Below are 19,879 nucleotides of genomic sequence, written 5' to 3'. Positions count from 1 at the left end.
ACCTGAAAGCGCCGCATGTCCCGCGGGTTCCCTGCATTCTTCAGACAGTTCTGGTTGCATTTCAGGAAGAACTTGAGGAAGAACCTGGAGGAGGGAGAGAAAAGAAAGGTCAGAACGAGAAAAAGAGCCGGACAAAAGCTTTTGAAGCGGTGACACACAATACACAGGGCATTCATCACAACAGGGCGGGGACAGGAACTCGCTCTCTTTCTCAAATGATCCTGTTTGTTTCAAAACAAGTCCATGTTTTAGCTTCAGCCTTTCCTGACCAGTGTGAGCTAACCGCACAGACACTGAAATGTGCAGTGAGTCCATCTGTCACACGGAGAAAGACAAGTTGGACAACTCACAGACAGACAGAGAGAGACAGAAGAGAAGATAGGAAAGTGAAGAAGCAAAGAGAGACACATAAAGTGGAAACATAAAAGGAAATAGAGAGGGAAAAAAAAAAAGAGAGAGAGAGAGAGAGAGAGAGAGAGAGAGAGAGAGAGAGAGAGAGAGAGAGCTACGAGTTAAACTGAACTTTTTTAATACCATCAGCTCACACACTGCCAGTCAACATTGACTCACATGAAAATAATGATATATCATTCATTCATTATCTGTAACCACTTATCCAGTTCAGGGTCGTGGTGAGTTTGGAGTCTACCCGGAATCACTGGGTGCAAGGCGGGAATACACCCTGGGGGCGCCAGTCCTTCACAGGGCACAAACACACATTCTCTCACACCTACGGACACTTTTGAGTCACCAATCCACCTACCAACGTGTGTTTTTGGACTGTGGGAGGAAACCAGAGCACCCGGAGGAAACCCACGCGGACACAGGGAGAACACACCAACTCCTCACAGACAGTCACCCGGAGCGGGAATCGAACCCACAACCTCCAGGTCCCTGGAGCTGTGTGACTGTGCCAGTAACTGCTGCGACCCCATGCCGGCCAAAAATAAAAATAAAAATAATAATAATAATTATAATAAATCAGTAAAAGTTAAGTCATTAGAAAAAATATTGCAACTATTGCCCCGTCATAATCTTTTCAACATCTTTCAGATTCATAAATTGTAAAACATGATATCCACCCGCATCATCCACTTAAAATCCAAAAGCACATAACAGTCCTGACCTCAGAGAGAGAGAGAGAGAGAGAGAGAGAGAGAGAGAGAGAGAGAGAGAGAGGAAAGAAAGCGAGGAAGGAAAAAGAAGAGAAGGTGAAAGAAAAAGAGAAATGTGAAGGGATATCAGGCACAAAAATGGAACCAGAAAAGGAAGAAAAGAGTGAGGAAAAGAGAGAGAGAGAGAGAGAGAGAGAGAGAGAGAGAGAGAGAGAGAGAGGAAAGTAATAGAGAGAGTGAAAGGAGAAAGAGGTGGAAAGAGAAAAAAGAAAAGATAGATAGGAAGGAAATTTTGTGCTCTAGCAGTTCCATGACCTAAACTCATAATGAAACCCCACCCTCCTTTCACACAGCTCCACTAAAGCAGAAAAAAAAACAAAAAAACAAAAACATGACTGACCAATAAGACAATTTTCTTTCACTCACAGATGGACATTAAAGCTGCAACAGCAAAATACCAGCTGCTGCAACTGGCAGCCTCCTGAACAGACGCACAATCACAGAGATTGTGTGTGTGTGTGTGTGTGTGTGTGTCTGAGTTTTTAAACCCATTAATGTTAGACTGAGAAAAGTCAGCTAACTAAAAACATCCTGCCAACAGCATTCTGTGGGTGACGTCCTGTGTCCACTGATTTTGTCTGTGTTTTGGCCTCCTGTCCACACGGTCATTAAAAACAGAGGTTTTTGAAAATGCTCTCCAAAGTGGAAATTTATGAAAAGCCCGTTGTCACTGGTGTCGTGTTTACGGCCAGAACGAAACTTTTCGAAAAATGCCGATGACGCTCAGTGTGCCTGTCTCTGACTGAAATTCAAACAGCTCCTCACTCCTTATATAGTGATACTATACTACTTGGATTTGTTGCTGAAATATTACTCCTTTCTTACACCCACCTCTCTCTTCGTCGCTGTCGTTCACATTAAGTGACATGGTGATTATGGCTGGGGAAGGTCTAGAAGCATAAAAAAGCACCCCCTTTACCCCAACCCCCTGCCCACCACACACACACACACACACACACACACGTATATACAGACGGCCACCTTATGCTTTCATAATTGATAGGGCAGCGTTCGCGTATCTTCAGTTAAGGGCACTCCAATTAAAAAGGGCAATTATTACAGTGACAGCGTGGAGTGGGGTGGATGGGGGTGGGTGGGGGCCTCTACATGTGTTCATGTAGTTCCACCACTGACCTTTCAACAGCACTACAGATTATCGGTCGAAACACACAGACCTTACACAGCGGACTGATGACAAACACAAGACAGGACAGAGCAACGAAAGTAGGAGGCCAGGACAACTCCTGGAGGCAAGGATTCAGAAAATCCCCTCCTTAAAGGCACCATCTACGATTGTGTGGAAATACTGTTCTCTCTGGTTTGCTTACGTTCAGAAGCTCCAAGGCTTTTATGGTGGAATGATATATTTGAGGAGAAAAAAGTATAAGTGGTTGAAGTTTAACTTGTCTGTAGTTTTTATTCACTGTTTGAATTACCACAGGGTATCATTCAATATCATTGTTTCCTTTCATACAGTTAGCACTCTCCTGAATGTAGATTTTCATTTCCATCTACAGCAAAAATAAATAATGTATTACTCACCTATGGAGCAATATTCTCATCTTGGTTCATGCTTTTTAACATTTGGGGGTCTCTCATTGTCTAAAAATGATCAGAATGCCATTTTACTGCTGGAGCAGTGAGAGAAAGCCTAGCATACCGGACTGAGACCATTTTTTTAGACATTTACAGACACTGGCGCTTCATAAACACATTAGACCAGTTTCCAGCACACAAACAGACTGGAGAGCTAGCAAATGGTGAGGAAATCTCCTCAGAATATAATAAAACAAGTTTTTGATTAAAATTGGGAATATCACCTTTAACTTTAAGCAATGGTCCATGAGCCTTATTTTAATACACAGTATTTCACTACACAAACTGCACCTATGACAAAGCCACTAGATCCCATGCCTCTAAATCCCACATTTTATAAGCTCATTAACAAAATATATGCATGAATTTGGGTGGGGTGTATGTAAATGATATGTAAATGAGTTGCAGTGGGCAGAGCTTGATTTAATACAGTGAAGCTGATTCGTCAAGTGCGCTATAATTTTACTTGTTTTAATGTTGTAAAAAGTTTCATGAAAAAAGACGATGTACAGTTTGTTTGTCATTCACTGTGGATAAATCTGCACTTGTTTATACTAACACACAAACCAGACAATATCAGCCCATACATGGTGACAATGTCAAAAACAAGTGAACAAAGGTTTCCAGTGAAACTCTTATGAAGAGGAACCTCAGTATCAGATGATCCAATCAGCTGACTGATAACACCAGTCATTTCATCGTCCTGATCCTGCAGTCATTAATATTAGGTGTACAAATAAGTTTCACAGTGTTTTTGTTTAATGTATAATTGTAATATTCTGTCTCTTTTGTCATTGTTGTGTGGTATTAAAAAAATTGATTCTATTAAAAATAATAACTCAATGAATGCACATAAATTATTCTAGAAAACTAGTTTCATTTTTGGTTATTTATTTTCATTAATTCATTCATTCATTGCCTGTACCCGCTTATCCAGTTCATGTCGTGGTGAGTCCGGAGCCTACCCGGAATCATTGGGCGCAAGGCAGAAACACACACACACACACACACACACACACACACACACTTTCATTCACACACTGACTGAGTCGTCAATCCACCTACCAACGTGTGTTTTTGGACCGTGAGAGGAAACCCACGCGGACACTGGGAGAACACACCAAACTCCTCACAGGGTTATTTATTTGTCAATAAAATGAAAATAAACTGCAAAAGTTACCATAAAATGACAAAAGAGCAGGAGAATTTCTGTCTTCTTTGAATTTCTATTTTATATTATACCTTACACAACAAAACTTTAAAACTTCTTTGTACACATAATGCACTGGACTCACTCTCAGATTTTGCAGTGAATTTGCAGAAAATGCAACTTAAGCAGCTAAAAGCTGAACTCTGGAAGTGGGGAAGAAAAGCCTGTGATATTCATTATAACTTTCATTTTTATAACCACATGACTATGAATTATAAACATTCCCAAAGTAGGCCCACAGGAGAACGTGGTCCAGATCTGATTTGGAAAGTCTTTACCCTAAAACTGATTTTCTCATTAATATATAATTTGTAAAGTGTATAACTCTGTATTCAACTCTGTGTAGAAGTCCCGCCCCCAAACTGCAGTCCATGCATGGTTGAAACCGCATGAGAGGTATAAGGTGTCTTGTAAATTTGGCGGGGTTCTCTGTGGGTGGGGGTAACATGGGTCTCGGACAATGCGACCTTTGACCTACATGTCTGAAGGTCACATCTGGCCATCAGTCAACAGACTCCAGGAAACAAGTGAAGCTACAGAGTCCCACACACACGTAAATGCACACAAATATAACAGGTGAGGGCAGCCGCATATCAAAAAATGATTTGTGAACGACATGAATCAAATCCTGTCCCGATTCTAGCTTCGCCCGCCGACAGGAACATCCGAAAACTCGAGCTCAGCTCTCCACTAAAACTTTCCTGCCCTTCGCTTCAGCAGTGTGTGTCATTAACATATTCTAATTTGCCAAGCTCTGACCACTGATCAAGAAGAAGCAGGAGTGAGATTTGCCTATTTTGAGAGAGAGTGAGAATAGAAGGACAGCAAGCCTGAGAAAGGCATTTTTATGAGGTAATCTCATTTGGTTACTAAATGCAAAACAGCGGCCATTACTGCCTTTGCCATACTCTCCGGCGTGGCGTTGGCCACCGCGCCAGTAAACGAGCCCGAGTGAACAGTACAGCACCCATAAATTATTCAAAGGCTGAGATGGCAATTATGGCTCTGAGCACAACCAACATTAATATTTTATGAGGGCTAACGCATACCTCCAAGTGAATCAGAGGGAGAGAGAGAGAGGGAGAGAGGTAAGAGAGTGAGGGTCCCAACACTTTCTCTTTATACTCTTTCTCAGATAGGGCTCCCTCACACTCTCTCTCCTCTGTTATCCTGCCATTCTCAGCAACCTCGTATCATCTCTCTTTCACCAGGCAGTTTACTGAGGTTGGGGTGCAGGTAAACACCCCCCCACATCAGAGCCTCCCCTCTCTGCAGGTTCACGTATATGCCCCTGGCCTGCAAGGTATTAGGAATATCTGTGACGCACAATGCCATTGTTCAATATGTTATGGCTAAATTAAATATACATTTTAAAAATACTATGGGTTCCAGCCCATATGCTTCCCCACCACATGTAAATACTATGAATTGAATTACTCATTAAGTTTCCGGAAGATTTGTGATGTGTTTATCACACATATTCATATTGCAGTGACACTAAAAATGCAATTTATCAAGCACTTTAACAACATGTGTTTGCTGGTAAATTACTACAGTAAAGCAGCAGTGACAAATACACACAAACTAACTAATTATAATTATTGCGGCTGAGTGTTGATAGCTGCTTGCTTACAATGCTGCCCTCTACAGGACAGAGTAGGTAGGAACGCCATGCTACCAATAAAAGTCCTTGGGCAAGATTCCTAACACTGCAGCCTAACGTGATTAACACTGTGAATAAAAGCATTCTCTGTATGTGATGTAAATAAAATTATAATTAATCCTGAACTGTATTGTCAGGGCATGGGAATTCCTGAGGGGCTGGGGGCTTGCAGCTGATCTCCAAGTGTGCACCCTGTCTTACCCCTGTTTGTTATTTTGGGGTTTTGTGGTGGTGGTGTGTGTGTGTGGGGGGGGGGGGGGGGTTTGTGGTTGCTTTGTGGTGTTTGTTAATTTGGGTGTTGTATGTGTATCTGGGCTTGGTGTGTACTGTCCTCTAAAAGATACACATTGCGATTTCTGCAGTGCTCAGCCTGGAGTAATAATGTCAGAGGCTAAATTCTCCCTATTACAGGTCAGTAAAGAATCCCAACAATTTTGAAGCTGTAATTTGAAGCTGTTATTTTAAGGTAAACATAATACAAATTGGTCCTTTAGCAAGCATGCTTACTGGTTCACATGTTATTTCAACTGACTACTTCAACTGACAAGTCTGGTACAAAATGACAAGGGCATTTTTGTTGCAGTTGTACATGTGAAGGTTTAACATGACTGATGATTATTTACAGTCTGTACTAAACCCATTTGTATGTTTAGAACCTTGCTACCAATGTTTGCCTTCTTAAAGGGGATGTCTACTATGGTGGGGAAACTCTATTCCCACTGGTTTGTTTACATTCTGAAGCTCTGGCTAAGGTGGAACGATATGTAGGGGGAAAAAAATGACTGTTGTTTGTTCCACTTTAAGTAATCCAAACTAAAAAAATAAGTCAATATTACCCACTAATGGAGGAGAAATAGAGCAATATCTTCATCTGAGATCATGCTTTTCAACATTTGGTGTTCTCTCTGTTGTCTAAACACTTCCAGATAACTTTGCCCTGCTCTAAGCCGGGAGAGAGAGAGAGAGAGAGAGAGAGAGAGAGAGAGAGAGAGAGAGAGAGAGAGAGAGAGAGAGAGAGAGAAAGCCTAGCATACTGGACCAAGACAGTGTGTTTTTCTGTAGCCATTTACAGACGCTGGGGCTTCGTTAACACATTGGACATGTTAAGAGCACGCAAACAGTGCAAACAGACTGGAGAGCTAGCAAATTGTGAGGAAACACCCTCAACATTTTATAAAATTGTTTTTTTCTTTTTTTTGTGATTACATTTCACTGTCATATCGCCCATAAGCCAGTCAAAACCAAACAAGTCTAACTACTGGATGGAGCTTTCTTTGTGTGGGAGGTCAGGAGAGCGAGGGGGTAGACACTTTGTTTTCAGCAATGGTAGCAGCAATAAAGTAACAATATTGACTATTGGTGGGCATTCATCCTTTCCTTTTTACTTCAGAACATACTCAAAAGCTCTCTCAACTCTGATCAATAGGATGACGAGCTAAAGAGGTCGGGAATAGTGACCTGCATTGTGAAAGGTTATGTCATCCTTAATTAACCTTTTCGATTCTTCTGTCATTACACAGTGACTGAGCAAGGGTGAGCTGATATTACCAAATCTAACATCATCCTAAAGCTGCTACAACATTTATAATGATGGAGTCGAATTGAGGTCGAAAGAGCTGAACAGAAAGAATATGAGCTTCTGCTTCTTCCAGCAATGTAGGGAGACTGCTGCTTAGAGAGAGACAGAAAAAGAGAGAGAGAGAGAGAGAGAGAGAGAGAGAGAGAGAGAGAGAGAGAGAGAGAGAGAGAGAGAGAACTAACACAGGGGAGTATTATTTTACATAAGCAACACTTCATATGCAGCAGTGGTAATTGATCGTCCCAGTGTAGCAGCACAGACCTGTCAGTCAAAACACAGAGACCCTGGAGATATGGAAATCATCCCAAAAATGCATTCACCTGAATTATATACATTATAATAATGAGATTTATGAGCTACTGGGTGCAGTGGAAATATTACCAGCGGTATTATGGCATGTACACACTTAAAAGAAGCTCCAAATGCATTTTGGCATTCAGGTGGAACTATTTTACAGAGGTTCTATGAAAGAAATATGCAACAACAGTTCTATCAAACACAATAAACTGTTTTCAGGACCATATTTTAAAGCCATTTTTGTTGTTCAATAACAGTTTGGGAGCTGTACCTAATATTGTGGCACATAGTCAGCAATCGCCAACACAGACTGTCAAAACCCTGACTAAAAATATAGAGCAGGGAATTCATATGATTTATATTTATTCATTCATTCTTTCATTGTCTGTAATCGCTTATCCAGTTCAGGGTCTCGGTGGGTCCGGAGCCTACCCGGAATCACTGAGTGCAAGGCAGGAACACACAATGAAGGGGCGTCAGTGCTTCACAGGGCGACACACACACACACACACACCTATGGGCACTTTTTGAGTCGCCATTCCACCTACCAACGTGTGTTTTTTGGACCATGGGAGGAAACCGGAGCACCCGGAGGAAACCCACACAGACACAGGGAGAACACACCAAACTCCTCACAGACAGTCACCCGGAGCGGGACTCAAACCCACAACCTCCAGGCCCCTGGAGCTGTGTGACTGCGACACTACCATCGTGCCGCCTACATTATTTGTATAATGATATTTTATTTTATTACATTATACATAACAGATTCCAACCTTATGGCAGAACATGTCATTGAGGAAATAAATAAACATTAACAACAAAAACAACAACAAAAAACAGCTGATTTGGCTTTAAAGTAACAATAGGTTGCAGTTGCAGGATATAATTCACTTTTACAGCACAGTCCTGAAGTCAAGAGGGAGAGGGGAGGAAGTGCGGGGGGTGCTTTCCTACCCTCCTCCACAAGTTACACAGTGCAGTTCCTGGAGTCTGGGGTAGCAACAACAGAGGCCCTATTCTCCCTAGTACAGGTCAGTGAAGCTTCACAATGATATTGAAACTTTTGAACTTTTAAGGTGGAAAAAGACTAGTGATGCTTTCATTTTGCATTTAGTGAGATTTATGGGAATCCATACCTGCCAGCACTCCAAATGTGGCTTAAAGTTGTATGTTTAAAATGCTGTAGTGAAACAAGCGCCTGGTTTATCTGCAGCAGTTTGCTTTAACTCACTTTCACCCCCTGTTTAAGACTAGTGTCAATGAGATACCACTTTGTAAAAAGATGTTAAAAAGAAGCTATGGGCTTTTTTTTTTTTGACAATCATCTGCTTAGTCGAGTCAGTCTGAGACCAAGGCTGATAACACATCATTCTAACATAGAAAATATTGAACCTAGAAAATTTTGAAAAATGTTAAAATACTTGACAAACAAGAACTCATTATTTCATTACATTCAATAAATTTTTAAGTTAACTTAGCTTTTTAGCATCAAGGTACAGCTAAAAGTGGGCATTACCCTTGTTTTCAGCACATTAGAGATAGCAGATATTCTGAACTGAGCTCGTGTTGAGTTCAGTTGAGAGGATGAACACACAACACTCTACTAGCAAGAAATCTAATGCTAGGCTCACATTTACTCATCATTGCAAGTCTCTATAATCTACTAATTAACAACAGCAAAGGTTTACACAAACTGGTTGTTCCACTGGCTGATTTAGCTTAGGTGAATTAAGCCCTATTGAGATGTGCTGAGCTGGGGTAATTCAGTCTACCACAGGACACCAGTCAGGTTTCTGATGGATTCACACCGAATAACCAATTTTGGTGTAAATAACAAAGATGTGAGTGACTACTGACACTGAAACGATATTACAGTGTTTTTGTTCATGTTTTCCACAGTGTGGGTCAGACAAAGTAGAGCTACTGGAATTTTTAGAAGGTCACTACTGTTCTGAAAACCGCCCACCAACAAAAATATTCAGGCCTCAATGAGCTTATCTTTTAGTATTTCAATAACAGATAATAGGAGAGATGATGGCGTTAAACCTTACTCGCTCTTAATTCTTCACACTTCTATTCATCACTGCTATTATTATCTGTTTAATGGTGATATCTTAATGAGTGGGTTATTGTTCATTTAAAAGTTCATTACACATCTTTAGGCAGCTGCTGGGCCTAAAATCTGTGGTTGTCCCTCATCAGTGTGGTCCTTTTTGTCGTCTTGTGGATTTGAACATGGTGTGTCGTTCAACGCCTGAGGTTCACCACGTACTTTAACGACTCTGATTTGCGCTGTTCATCACTAAACACCTCCTCCAGGGCCTCTACTGCTGAGAAAATCCCACAAACCACTCCTTTACCACACAATATTCACCCACATATCAATTCACAAAAGATGAATACAGCATTGGGTTATTTTTACTGGTTGTTTTACAGTAGATAAAGGTTCTAGAATTAGAATGTTTTCTGAGACGAGAGTGTGTACTCCAAAAAAAAATCAATACTGAAACGGTGTATTAGGATGGGACTAAAATTACTGAGATGCTCCAGTTATAATTACTTTATGCCAGTTCCTCAGGGAAAACTAATCCCATCCCAGTAGGGCTTAAAATTCATTCATGCCCCATCATTATATTTTGAACCTGTCTTAGACTTCGCCAGCTTATTTTATAGTAAGAGATGATTTAACACATGAAACAAAGAAATGAGAGGCTTCTGCCTAATCGAGGGGTTCGTTCCTGGTTGTTCTTATCATTCCTCTGTTATCAGACTGCAAATTGGTGCATCCTTTAATAGGTCTTTTAGGACGATAAACTGGGAACCTTTCCCACAACTGGTGGCACTAGCTGAAAGAAAGTAATCTCACGAGCAAGACTGAAAGCACTGTCCACTCCTTGGTGTGGTAAGGGACATGACGTGACCCCTGTGCCTGTCCTTCTTAAAGAGTGATAGATCTTGGCTGAGAAGCAGGCGAATAAGTGAAAGAAAGCCAAAAGGCAGACCCAGAAATGGAGCATGGAGCAAGAGGAAAGGGAAGGGCTCCTCTGGTGTCTGTTGTAGAGGGCTGAAGGCAAACAACTCAATAATTCATGAGAGAGAGATTGATTTCGGGGGCTAGCTCAGGGGGTCGCGAGGGGGCTGGTATGGTGGGCTAGCTGTGGGATCATTAGCCCCTCTAACACACACATGCACCCACACACACATAACACACCCACCCACACACACACACACACACACTCACTCTTAGGTCAGACTGATTAACAGTTAGCAGTGCAATGGGGGGGCTATACCTCAGGGTCTGGCAGATTTACTACTTTTGTTTTCCTTCTTTGCACGTGCCGCCTTTATCCTCACATTTTCTTTGTCTGTGTTCTAAAGGGAGGTGGAGTGAGGTATGTTATAAGACACAAGCAGAGGGGAGAGAGAGAGAGAGAGAGAGAGAGAGAGAGAGAGAGAGAGCCAACTCAACTCAGTCAACAAGAATGCAAAAATGCTAAATAGGTCAGAGAGGTTTGGCAACATGGACAAACAAGTGTATAATAAAGAGGGGGAAAAAACAACCCAAGTATATCCTTTGAAACCTTTACACATCTAACAAACACCCAACGATGAGATTAGATCCCCCACATATACGTAATTCCTATCTGCCTGTAACACAGAAAACTGTTTCATGCTTAAGGCCTATCAGTGGTTTTCTGCATGTCAGCAGATCTCTTACACTCTCCTGAACACAGCTTCACTGCTATGAGAAAACAAGCACTGAGCAGCTCATTCTCCAGATCAAAGCCACAGATATGTTACATATTAGTGTACAGTTAGATGAACGAACATGTGCCTGCATCTCCAGCATTCCTCCAGAATCAGGAGATGTTAGGAAAGCAACGGATTCACCAAGCTTCACAAATAATTCATGGCTGGACCGTGAGTATTGGTGTTGACAGAGAGCACTTTCACATGCTTCCAACTGTCTGGTCCTGTCTTTCATGCAGATAAATAAAAAGACAGTTCCTCACTGAACTGGGATGGTGATATTCTGATGTGCTATCGTGTAAAAGGGAAAAGAAGACACAACCTTTACCATCTGTAGACATTCTATTAGGATCTTTCAACCTGACAAAATGTAACCTTGAAACTTTAAAGATAATTGGTTTACAATATCTAAAACATTATGCTTCATTCCATAAATCTGCCATTTAGAATATTTACAGTAATGGTGATGAGAAGCAGGAACACACTCTGGATGGGGCACTAATCCTTAACAGGGGGACACACACTAACACATTTACTCACACCTATGGACACTTTAGAGTCGCCACTCCACCTACCAAAATGTGTTTTTGGACTGTGGGAAGAAACCGGAGCACCCGGAGGAAACCCACGCGGACACAGGGAGAACACATCCTCACAACTCCTCACAGACAGTCACCCAGAGTGGGACTCGAACCCACAACCTCCAGGTCCCTAGAGATGTGTGACTGCGACACTACATGCTACAGGAAATACAACAAATCCTACCTAGTGTTGCTTTAATGCCTCCAAAAGCTACATCGCACAATGACATTACACAAAATAATGGAATACCTGATATCTGAGAAATTATTTTAGAATGGTTTTTAGCCTAAGATTCTGCTCAATTTTTTTAACACTAACATGCAACTCAAACATCTGTGTCACTGGAGCACTGAGAAGAAATCAACACCTAAAAATACTTGCTAAGTTGAAAACAATTGAACAATTTTGACAATTGAAAAATGGGGCAAAAAGGGGCTAACAATGTATGCAGAAGACAGACTCTGTAATCCATCTGTGTCAATACAAGGTGGTCATGTATGGCGACTGGGCAGTGTAGAAACATGATGGTAACTTTAATGTTTTGGCTGACCAGCATATGTGGAAACAAAGTATAAGACAAATGCAGGCAGTGGCTGCCATTTCAAGAAAGGTGAAAACTAACACACGTTTCTTCAGAGATATTCCTCGGGCTCCATTTGTTGAAACCACAGGTATATGAAATATATAAAACACACACACACACACACACACACACACACACACACACACAGTCTGTGTTTATAACATGCTAAAGTACCGTTGCAGCAAGTAGCAGAAACAATGCTAATCCTCGCTCAACATCAGCAGCTAACTACCGCCTCATCTCACATGCCTTCTCCATCTGTTTCACTTTTAATCCCACCATCTCCTTTTCTGACTTTGGTTCTCTCCTCGTTCCACACTGAACATCTGGTGGAACCAAACTGCCATCGGATTTCCCCATCTAACTTGCTAGCTCATTAGCAGCTAGAGATTAGGGTGGATAATGGATAAGAGAAAAGCTCCTTATTATCTCCTGGAATCTTGTGAAAGATCCACATTATTCCGGAGATGCCATCACCTTTTCATTTCTGTCTGGCTTAATTACTGTGGATGGGCTGCTTTTGGAATTGTGCTAATAGACACAGGATATTAACACCACAACTAAGTATCACTTATCCAAGAGGTTAGGCCAAGAATTCTACAAGGACAGGGAAGTAACTTAATGTTGCTGTGTGCTAATTTAAATACCATACTCATAACCTTAATATTGCTACTAGTGATGTCAAAATTAAAGGATCATTACACTTTAACGCATGCAGGAATTTACTGTGTTTTTTATGCTAATTAGTAATTTGCCAAATTTGGCCATAACTTCCTGCCATACAGAGGTTTTATCTGTTTTATCTAGCAATGTAAACACAGCATCATTCCTAGTGAGTTCAGAATGTAGACTACAGTTTATTTAGGCACACAGAGACAGAGCTCCTGATTTGTCTCCTATTTTGAGCCATGAGCTGCACTGTAAATGTAATCAATTGACCATACTAATATAAATACCCAGTGTATTTCAGTGTGTTGACATTCAAATTACATTTCTTAATTTTACATTTAAATATCTATTCAGTTTTAAGAAGAGACAGTGTGATTAATTATGTTAAAAATGTAAAAAAAATGTTTTGTTTTGTTTTGTTTTAAATCTATCGACTAAACTAGTAGCTACAAAGGCTGCTACTTTCAAATTACCATTGAAAATCACAGCTGTTTCAGCACCTATACAGAAAAAAAAAAAATAGCACAGGATCACCTCACCTTAAAACTGTCCACAAATGCTCAGGATAGTGCAACAACAGCAGAACAGTTCAGCCTCAGCTTAAAACATCCAGCACTCTAGACGAATGAGCTATTACCCCATCCAGGAACAGATAAATACTTTACAATGCCAAACAAAAGCCAAGGAACAGCTATTTAACTTCACTTACTGCCAAGCGCTGGTTGAGTATTACAGGCAGAGCGATGAACTACTTTTTCTCCCAGTAAAAATAGATAAATAATTCATTACTCATTCATCCTGTTAGCATTTGCTCACTGGAAGAATGTCCCATTAATTTATAGCCATCTACAGGATGTACATTTTCATAGCAGATTATTATCATAGTCTGCTATAACTTTACGTATATACGCCAGTGCAAATATCCTAAAACAAGCAAGGCATAAAAAAGCTCTTGGAGCATATGCAAAATTTGCTTCTTAGTGATGATCTAATCCCTTACCCATGCTTCATTACACAATGGGGCACTTTATTTTGGCCCCCTGTCCATGCGATTTCCTCTTGTTTGCTGCGTGTTATAAATGGCCGAGAGCGGAGACTCTCCTCAGGGTCTTTTATTATTTACAATATTTACTTCGGGGGGAAGTCGTGGCTTGTGTCATATATATCTTGTTGAAAAATGGGCCCAGGAATGCATTTCATCTCCCCACTACTTACCTGCACAACTAAAGGCAATGTGTCCTGCCACTGATGTACCTCATGAAGCAGGTAATCCAGTGGGCCCAGACAAAAAGAAGCACATTTTTCTAGTGCTTTAGTAATAAAATATAAGAAAAGAGTTTTTAGACCTAGTTGTTAGCAAAATGATAAACACATACACACTCAGGATTGTGTGTGTGGTCAGGGGGAAGCATGGGATTTTAGAAGAAGTAGTGATCCACGCTTTGACTGTGTGTGTATTTGTGTGTGCATAGGTAACTCTACCCAGGCATGGAGGTTAATGTTACACAGCCTAAAGGCTGCTACATCTGCACCCAACCCAGCACGACAATACACAAGGCCAGCAGCCAAGCTCCCTCTCTTTCTCTCACACACACACAGTGACATCACTATGTTAGCTCTCTTTGCTCTATGTTAGTTACATTGCCTCCAATATCCACACAGACTCTGAGGCTGCTTTTACCTATACCATTTACCTATGCCACTCAGACTGCACCTAAACCTGGTTTTATGTGGTGTTGTTAATGTGGTGTTGTTTGTTGTTTTAACAGAAAATTCTGTGTTAAAAAAAGTGTTATTGCTAAGATGTTTTTTTTTTGGTTTAGGTTTATCTGCATTTCATCGCTGTCCAAAGAAGTCATGTATCTCCATTTTAATAAATTATTTTTTATTTTTTATTTTTTTTTTTAGTTTACTATATCATTTGAACACAGCAGCGTTTCTTCACATTGTGTAAATATTTAGTGATGAATGAACCAATAAAAAATGCTCTAAAATTACTTGGAATAACATTTACCTTGACTTCCTTTGAAAATTTTACCTTCTCCTGTAAAGTTACTAATTTATAGATAATTGTTTTCTTTGGACAGCAATGATTTGAAGAAATTACACGATAAAATTGTATCTATATTTTATCTATAAACCTATCACTTTTCAAGTTTGTCAATACTATTCTATTAGCTGGAACCCTGCTAGTTATTCCAGCCCTCAGTTAACAGCAAAAGTATGTGTAGGCAGCATAGGGGCACTGCATGTAGTGTTAGTGCCACCCAGCTGCTGGGTCTCAGGGTCCTGTATGGGATCTTCTCCTCGGGTCCCTGCCTGTGAGAAGTTTAGTGTGTTCTCCCTGTGCTGACATGGCTTTCCTCCAGGTGCTCCGGTTTCTAACCATAGTCCAGACACAAATGTTGGTAGGTTGGTAGTTGGTAGTGTGAGTGCGTGCTTGTCTGAGTGTGTGATGCCCCGTGATGGACTGGCACAGTATGAAGCAGTTACTAACTAACTAACTAAATAAATAAATACATTTTCAAAAATAATTATTAAATCTGTTGCACTGTTATGAGTGGAAAATACACAGCAGTGCTGTTTTCAACCCCTTTAGTGTCACTGCCAGACTGAGAATAGTCCACCAACCAAAAATATCCAGCCAACAGTGTCCTGTGGGTGACGTCCTGTGTCCAGCGATGAAGGACCAGAGGATGACCAACACAAACTGTGCAGCAACAGATAAGCCACTGTCTCTGACTACTGCTACAAGGTGGACCAATGAGGTAGGTGTGTCTAACAGAATGGACAGTGAGTGGACACAGTTTTTAAAAAATGTGAGCCGCACTGCTGTGTCTTATCCACTAATGCTGGGACAACACACACTAACGTACCACCACCCGTTATTGTCACTGCATTTCTGAGAATGATCCACCACCCACATCATACCTACCCTGTGGTGGTCCTGTGCAGGTCATGACCATTGAAGGGGAGGGTGAAATGAGAATAAAAAGTAGGCAGAGAAACAGATGGACTACAGTCTGTAATTATATGTCTGTAATTATAATTATTATGGAATTAGAACTACAGAGTGCTCCTGTGGGGTCAGTGTAGCTGATTTATATATATATATATATATATATATATATATATATATATATATATATATATATATGCTACCACCATAGTAGATGTATGGATGCTTTGAGAGAATTACTAATCAAAAGAAAGTATTCAAAGTGGTGGCGACATCTGATGAGAACTAAAACAAACTGAAATGCCTTGTTCTGGATATGCCAATCAAGGCCTCTTCTGACCTTCCAGGTCAGAGGCTGTGACCCTTAAGAGAGCCTAGGACAATAATCAGAGGGTCAGAAAACAGATGACTTAAATCTGCTTCTCACGACTATTAGTAAACATATACAGCTCTCATTCTCACTAACATCTCAACCCGAGGAAAGAGAAGGCCCATAAATTTTACCTCTGTCTAACATCCGCTCTCCCCGTCTTTCCCTGTGCCTTTGGGCTGTGGAAGGTGATAGATGGTGCTGTGCGTCTTGTGCCAGCGGCACAGCCACGGCCAACCCCAGGGGAGACAGAGTTGCCATCAAAAATACATAGACTAGTACAGGCTCCCAGACGGTAAGTCTAGCCTAAGGGGGCTTATCGTACCACTCGGCAGCAGACTCTGTCTCAGGCTAGTAGTCTTGACCATGATGGAGTTGGGAACTGGCTTGTTTGCTTTATCTGTTCTTGCATTTACTATCAATGGACAGCCAAATGATGAAGTAGTTAATCAGTGAAAATTTAAACTACAATCGATCTATAGATATTAGATATATTATATATATTTTATTGTAATTGTGATAGTATAACATTAAAATAAAGATAATGCTGCTTAACAAAGAGACAATAATGAGTGTTTTCTGGATTTGTACTCAGGCCTAGTGCCTTATATATGAACCTATATCAGCTGCATGTAGAAATCATGCAATACAGGTTACCTCGAAAGAGCTTGGACTTGGCTTGAAGGTAGCATCATTGCTCAGCAGGAGTCTCAGCCAGAGTGGCTTCAGCACCTCGATATCAGCTCATGTCTATTTCAGGTCCAATCTTTTATTTAGTCACAACATCCCAGAGTCATGAAAAATGTATTCATGCATGCTCTCTACTAATATTGTCTGTGTCCTGTAATGCTCCATCTTTAAATATTTCTCAGAACAAATAGTATATTCTGTCCTCTTATGGACTGTCCTCTGCCCTCATGGTTTCAGCTAGGAAGTGCCCTATGAGTTAGTGCTTGGACCCCCTAAATTACAGCTAAATTGTAGCTAGGGCTTCGTACACATTACCAGGCTGAAGTGACTAAAATCTGTTTTTGTTTTTTGACAGAGTACAAAACTAAAACTAGTGAACCCAGACAGGGCCCTAGTTTGACAGCAAGACAAAGACTGTATATGAACATAAACATTTTTATACATATAAGGTACAGCGTGAGCGCACTACATAGAGTGTAACACTAGTTATTCGTTTTCATACGATTCATCTCACAAATATGATGTTTTTGTTGTTGGTGACAGAGGCAATGTCACGATTTGTAATGTGAACATAGTCTATGTTCCTAGACTTATTTCGTTTTTTCTTTTTTTCTCATGGGATGCATATATATCTGTTTATACAGTTTCTTATCTCTTTTGTGATATTTAACACATCAAATCAATGACCTAACACAAAAAAAGCAGACTATATATATGGAAACCTTACAGCAAGGCGACTTAAGATAAGCTATGGACAATAAATAAAGGCCAACAAAAGGCTGTGAGGAAAACCGGAACTTGGTGTTCCTCTGGTCCACGCCTCATTAATTTGAACAGGGGCCAATGTGACAGTCTCCAGGGCTTGCACTGGCCCTGCCGGGGGCTGAGCAGGAGTCATCAAGCCCAGTGGAGGGGCTAATTGTCAGGCATGTAGTGACTGGAACTACCCCTCCTCCCCATCCCCACCCTCCTCCACACAGTAAAACCAAAGCCTGGCTATAGTCTCTGGCACTGAGAGTGACTAATGGAGCTGTCAGGACTGAGTGTGAGAGACTGGTCAGGTAGAGGCGATGCCATTACTCACACAGTGACATAACCTGCAGTTAGACTTCATTAAAGCAATGCAGGGGTCCAAGCACTGATTGGGGGAAAGTGTAATTGTGACACTAAACAGAAAACAGGTCAGCAAGGTGGGATAATATTAAGTGGAATGAGAAGAAGTGTAGCAAGCTAATATATATGTTTTTAAAAATACAAAATGAAGCAAATCATAGCACGTACATCACATTAGGATTATGTATGAATTATGGAAAGCAATTGAACAGAGTATAAATATAATTTTGCTATATATCACTGAATAAAGTGGCAAGGTGACTTGTTCAATCAGTAAATTAAGAGCTAGCCATCTAAACATTTGGCACATTGCATTGTATAAATGAATAAGGAAACTAACTTGATACTGTCAACTAACATTCAAGAGTTTTATTTTTTTGGTTACCTCATGTAGTAATACCACAAGTAAAAGCTTTCTCTTTAACAATATATTGTACAGTATTTGTGGATAGCTATAAAAGGGAGTTCATTATAAATAACTGTTCTTTAATAAAATTAATTTTGCCTCTACAGTGACGGAACAATCAGCTGTGGTCATAAACAAATGAGTTTTCATTTATTCACCCTCACAAATATCTTGAAGAGAGAAAGACCAGCTTTATCATTAATCATTTAAAATTCTGTAGATTTTTCACTCTCACGATAATCTTTAGATGACATTTTATTTTCAGTGCAGAGGTACTCTAACAGAACTTGTTTTTGCAGTGTGACGCCCATTTATGGGTATAACAAGTAGTGATGCACTATGAAATCAGAATTATATCAGTATTGGCAGACAATTTCTTTTTTTAAATATTATCGGCATCGGACCGATGCTTAGATGTTGTAGATATTTCAAACCGATAATTGCAACACATATATTTTATGCCAGATAAAAAGTGGGTGAGAAAAATAGACTGATGAATCTGTAGGAATAAAAATTCTCAGATTCTTCTACAATACTTAGTACTAAGATTAAACAAGCTTGTGTTCAAGTGTGTGCAATGAAACATGTCAACCACTTTTTCATCTTAAAGGACTACACTAGGTAGTATTCTAACCTTAATGTTACAGCTTCAAAATCATTGTGATACTTAACTAACCTGTAATAGGGAAACAGAATCTCTATTGTTACTACTCTGTTGGCAGGGAATTTTTGGTTGCTGGACAATTCTCAGTCAGGCTTTAAAATCTCTGGAGGCCCTGCTGTGTCTGATCCACTTATACTAGCACTGTAACACACAGTAACACACCACCACCACATCACTCAGTGTCACTGCAGCACTGAGAATGATCCACCACCCAAATCATAGCTGCTTAGTGATGGTCGTATGGGGGTCCTGTCTACTGAAGAACAGGGTGAGATAGGTATAAGAAAGTGTAATAATGTCTGATAAAATGGACAATGAGTGTAGATACAAGGTAGGTGCTCCTAATCCAGTAATCATAGATGGCAAATCTGAATGTATAGCAAAGTCAAAGCAGCAGGAAAAACACACAATCTAAGCCCCCTGCCTATATTCGTATCATCTTTGGCAAGTAAATGGAGCAGTAAGATGTGATATGGAGGTAATAGGTACACATGTAAAATATTCCAGGCAGGATGCTGTACCCTGGAGGTTCTTTATGTTATGCGGTGTGACCTCAGGGGACCGAGCATA

At 40.5% G+C, this 19,879-nt stretch overlaps 1 protein-coding gene across 5 annotated transcripts in view; it reads right to left on the bottom strand.

Moving 5' to 3' along the window:
* ebf1b (EBF transcription factor 1b) overlaps positions 1 to 19,879 on the bottom strand; it is a 171,910-nt gene that overhangs the window by 59,939 nt on the left and 92,092 nt on the right. For all 5 annotated transcript variants that reach the window (XM_066645669.1, XM_066645671.1, XM_066645670.1 and 2 more), the window contains one exon: positions 3 to 84. In XM_066645669.1, coding sequence (XP_066501766.1) covers positions 3 to 84 — 82 coding nt within the window. The remainder of the gene's footprint in view (positions 1 to 2; positions 85 to 19,879) is intronic.

This window comes from Hoplias malabaricus, chromosome 15 (genome assembly GCF_029633855.1).
Source record: "Hoplias malabaricus isolate fHopMal1 chromosome 15, fHopMal1.hap1, whole genome shotgun sequence".
In the NCBI taxonomy this organism is placed as follows: Eukaryota; Metazoa; Chordata; class Actinopteri; order Characiformes; family Erythrinidae; genus Hoplias; species Hoplias malabaricus.
Note: the sequence above shows the minus strand (reverse complement) of the source record. Positions and strands in the feature narration are given on the sequence as shown.